The sequence below is a fragment of the Choloepus didactylus genome, chromosome 4 (assembly GCF_015220235.1).
Source record: "Choloepus didactylus isolate mChoDid1 chromosome 4, mChoDid1.pri, whole genome shotgun sequence".
NCBI classification, from domain to species: Eukaryota; Metazoa; Chordata; class Mammalia; order Pilosa; family Megalonychidae; genus Choloepus; species Choloepus didactylus.
The window spans coordinates 102,184,161-102,188,879 of record NC_051310.1 but is presented as its reverse complement, the minus strand read 5'-3'; the positions used below and the strand labels follow the sequence as shown (position 1 = coordinate 102,188,879).

The 4,719-nt window shown below is 41.2% G+C and overlaps 1 protein-coding gene across 1 annotated transcript; it reads right to left on the bottom strand.

Annotated features, from left to right (window-relative positions):
- Positions 1-2,013: 2,013 nt before the first annotated feature.
- Positions 2,014-2,597, bottom strand: LOC119531750 (leydig cell tumor 10 kDa protein homolog). The gene has a single exon (XM_037833337.1). It carries the CDS (start codon positions 2,586-2,588, stop codon positions 2,292-2,294), a length of 297 nt encoding a protein of 98 aa, XP_037689265.1. The 5' UTR covers positions 2,589-2,597; the 3' UTR covers positions 2,014-2,291.
- Between the last annotated feature and the right edge of the window lie 2,122 nt (positions 2,598-4,719).

Here is a 4,719-nt window from a genome sequence, read left to right as displayed (position 1 = left end):
CAGGCTTGATGCTGTTTGTTGGAAGTATAAAAATGAATGAACCACAGTCTGGCCCTCCTGTGTCTCAGTGCCCAAAGGGGAATACAGAAGTGTGTAAAAGAATGTCAGTGTTATGTGGCAAGTGCACTCATATGGGTGTAATTTTGTGCTTTGGTGATAATTTGACCATTCTGAGATTGAGATAGTCTGTAGGCCAAGAGTTTAAAGTAATGCTATTGTTTCATCATGCTTCACATTTTGGCATTATCATTTTTGGAAACCTACAGGTGAATTCCCAGTTATTGGTGTATGTGATGTTCTCCCCCTCCCCTTTCATTTTCTCGGTCTGTAGACTGCTCTGTCAGGGCAAAAGACTGAACCGTCTCTGACTTCAGCTGTCACTTGTTGGAAAAAACTCTTCTCCCATGTTGTTGTTTGTTCTCTCCTCTCCTCTCTCATTTTGAACACTAACAATGGCAAGAAGTGGTGGAATTTACAGCTCTCTGTTAGTGGTTTCTTTTCCTTTGTTGGGAGTAGGGGGGCTGTCTAAAAATGGTGAATACTCTAAACTTCTGTATCTTTGTCCTTTTCATTCTCCCTTTGGATTCTCACAGTTGGGCACCGTTATCTTAGCCTGAGCCAGAAACAGTGTCATCCAACCACATTGCTTTTCATTTCAAGCTGGTAGCAGCTTTTGCAGCAGTGCAATAGTTTGGCCCAGAATTCTCAAGTTGTAGTTGAAAAGATTCCAGAATTAGTGCCTTCAGAGTATACAGTGCCCCTTTTCCTCACTTTTTTTTTTTTTTACCTTGAATTTAGGATGATACCAGCACCTTTTTCTCTTGCACTTGGTGCTGATCTTTATAGACAACCCATATTTCTGTTCCCCTAGAATGTAAGCTCCATGGGTGTAGGACCTCTTGTTCACAGCTGTGTTCCAACACTTAGAATAGTGCCTGGCATATATCAGCCTTACAGTAAATATTGGTGAATGAATGATGTATGAACAACTCTACCCAGAAGACTGAGTGAATCTTTAAAGTACAGATACTGTTTCAGAGTAACAGGTTGTATTCCTTTTCTTCATGTGAAGCTATGTAGGATCCATGCAACCCAGCCATAACACCACATAACCAGTATCATTTCCTGGGATCACTAAGAAGATTGCTACTGCATGGCTTACTTGGATAAAGAGAGAGACCCTAAATGAAGTCTTGTACTTTCTTTGGGCCTGTGGGGCTGGGATAAAAGGTCCCTGTGATATTAAACTAAAATCCTGGTGAGGGGAGTAAGGTTCATGGCCGTGAACCCTCACAGGTCCACCCTCACAGTAGGCCCAGGGAGCCTACTGGGCTTACCCTGTCTAGGCAGAAGTTCTTGTTTATTTATTTATTTTTGGCTGTGGCACCATGCAAGAAGTTCCTAGGATCCCCCAGGGCATCTGTCTACTCCACTAGCTCATATCCCAGGGAGAGCTGAGAGGCAGTTTATTGTCACGTTTAAGAGCTGGGAATCTGAAACCAGACTTCCCATGTTGGAATCTTGGCACTGCCATTTCCTTTATGTGAGATCTTCAGTAAATTACTTATTTTGTGTCTCAGTTACCTCATCTGTAAAATGGGAATAAAATAGTATCTAACTCATGTTGTTTGAGGACTGATACAGTTACAGGGCTTGGAATATGCCTGGTACATATTAAGTGCTCAATAAATATTAATATTTACTTATCTGATACAGAGAAAATTCATGCCTCTTTTACTCATCCTGGGAAGGCTGAGAAGGCACAGAGGTGTAGCCAACGTTCCAGGAATTTCACATAGGCCTGCTCTGCCCATGGAGGTGTGTTGAGCCTTTGATGGCACATAGCCTCAGCTTCTAATGCCTCATCCATCACTATGTGTCAGGTGGAAAACAGGTAGAGAACCTTTGCTCTGGAGAGCTCTGACTATCTCCATGCTCAATTTGTCAGTCAGGATTTTTAATATTTGAAAATTCCAGAATTGCTATTCTGGGATGTAACCCTTTCTTCTTTTTTTTTTTTTTTGCCAGCAAAGCCAGCTTTTATTGCTCGGGGTTAAACCAGTGCAGATGGGGCCGGCGGAAGGAAGGGGGAGACACAGGAACCTGGCGAAAGCATTCTCCTGGCATCACTGGTTCTGGGCTCCCAGGAAGCCAGCCACACTCCAGATATGCTGGTCCTCTGCTCATGGCTGGGCCCCATCCGTGGTTCCAGGTGCCACTCAGTTGTGGGAGCAGAGATCCTCCACCCACAGTGTAGCTCATGTGGTCACCTGCACAAAACTAGTCCTGGCCTAAGACGGCGCCTTGCTGGAGGAGGCTGTCCCCTTCTTCTTGGCCGCCGGGGCCTTCAGCAGGGATAGCTTCTTGGGCAGACTGTTGCTAGCTTTCATCACCACATCATGTTCGATCTTCTTCCGGATCCCGACCTCCAGGTCCTTCTTGAGCTTCCGCTGCTGCACCACGCGCGCCTTTTTGGGGGCGATGAGACGGCCGCCCTTCCTCGGGCCCCGGTTCCGCTCCGAGGCAGCCGCCGCCGCCTTGCTCTTTGCGGGCTTCTGCGCCTGGAACTTGCGTTGCCCCTGCGCCATGACCGCGCGTGCACCGCAACCCTTTCTTCTTTTACCTCCCTTCTGCTTTTGCTTACACAGTTGAGTGAATATGATGCTGTACTTCCCACACAGATACCCAAATAGCTCTCACTGGGAAATATTAAGTATCTTACTGTCAGCACATAACTTGTTGCAGTGTTGTTGGATGTTTGAAATTATCACTATTACTTGGGTTTGAATCCTAGTTGTGTGAAGCTGAAGTTTTTTTCATTTGTCAGATGGGGTAAAAATATCTACCTCATAGGGTTGTTGTGAAGATTAAAATGAATGCAAAACACTTAGCATAGTGCCTGGCATGCAGTAAGTCTCAAATATTAGTTGTAAATTAATACATATGTCATCATCATCATATCATCATCATCATCCCATGTTTTAAATCAGCAATAACAAATAAAAATTTCTTGCCAACTCACACTAATCTTCATTTCTGCTTGGAACTGTGAGATTAAATGAAATGTAGCAGCTCCTTGCTTGAAATGTAGTGAAATCTTTTGTAGTCAAGATTTTACTATCGTTAGGGGTGCGCAGGGGGTACTGGAACACAACAAACCTTGCGATTTGGCTTTCCTGTTCTTTTATTCCAGTTTCTTCCTGCCTACATGTTGTAGCCCAAATTTCTCCTTGATGCCTACTTCGGTAAAATTGTAGTACTCTCATTTGTACTCTGTCTTTGAATTGAGGACAGAATTGTGTTGTGCATTTAATAGGTTTGGTAGTAAAGTTTTGTAATGGCTTATGAGATAATTACTTTGATAACACAGGCTTGTATGTATAGCCACCAATTATTAAATAACTTTTTACCATTTATTATACTACATTGGTTATATTTCCTTTCCTTTAAATTGAAAAACATCCCTGCAAGGTAGGTGGTGGTATCTCCCATTTACAAATGAGGAAAACGGAGGCTCAGAAAGGTTAACTTACACAAGGTAGCATGGCTATTTAGTGATACACAGAGTTGGTTCACTCCAAAACTTTTTCGTGTTTTGCTCAAGATTAGAAAGCTGAATTCTGAGATTAGGGTCAAAATTTTTCCTAATAAAGCTTATAAATTGTATGACCTAATAATGATAACAGGTAAAAGAAGGTTAAACAGGTAGAAAGAAGGTATGAAGAAAGTTAAATTGACAAATGTGGACCAAGTATAGGTTGGAACTATAAGATAGGATGGAAACATAATAGTAAATACCATTCAAGCATCTGTTTTATGGAAGCATTTCATAGAAGGCCTGTCTGATGGAGGATGCTTTTGTTTTTCATAGTGTGAAGTTTTAACTTGGAGATTCAAATTTCACACTTGAAACTATTTCTAAAAGAGAGGGAAGATAATATTATCCAGTGGAAAGGAAAATATAAAAATAGAAATGTTTTATAATATTAACTGAAAAAATACTCAAGATGAAGTGTTAAAGATATGTGGGCTAAGTGATGGCTTAATGTAGATAAAGTTCAGGGAAAGCTAATTGTAAGCATTCTTTGAAGTAGAGAGAGAAGATTCAGATAAGTATTCTGGAGTTTGTTGCTATAGTATTATATCTTTCTAGAAATGAGACCCTAATGTGAAGCTTCTGTATTTTTTTTTTTTTACAGAACAAATTGTACATTTGATTGTTCACAGTACCATTACATAGTTATATATTCATCACCAAAATCAATCCCTGACACCTTCATTACCACACACACAAAAATAACAAGAATAATAATTAAAGTGAAAAAGAGCAATTAAAGTAAAAAAGAACACTGGGTGCCTTTGTCTGTTTGTTTGTTTGTTTGTTTCCCCTGTTTTTCTATTCATCCATCCATAAACTAGACAAAGGGGAGTGTGGTCCTTATGGCTTTCCCAATCCCATTGTCAACCCTCATAAGCTACATTTTTATACAGTTGTCTTCAAGATTCATGGGTTCTGGGTGGTAGTTTGATAGTTTCAGGTATCTACCACCAGCTACCCCAATTCATTAGAACCTAAAAAAGGTTGTCTATATTGTGCGTAAGAGTGCCCACCAGAGTGACCTCTCGGCTCCTTTTGGAATCTCTCTGCCACTGAAGCTTATTTCATTTCCTTTCACATCCCCCTTTTGGTCAAGAAGATGTTCTCCATCCCACGATGCC

Coding starts and splice junctions, on each gene's coding strand:
- LOC119531750 (XM_037833337.1), bottom strand. CDS start 2,588: ATGGCGCAGGGGCAACGCAAGTTCCAGGCGCAGAAGCCCGCAAAGAGC.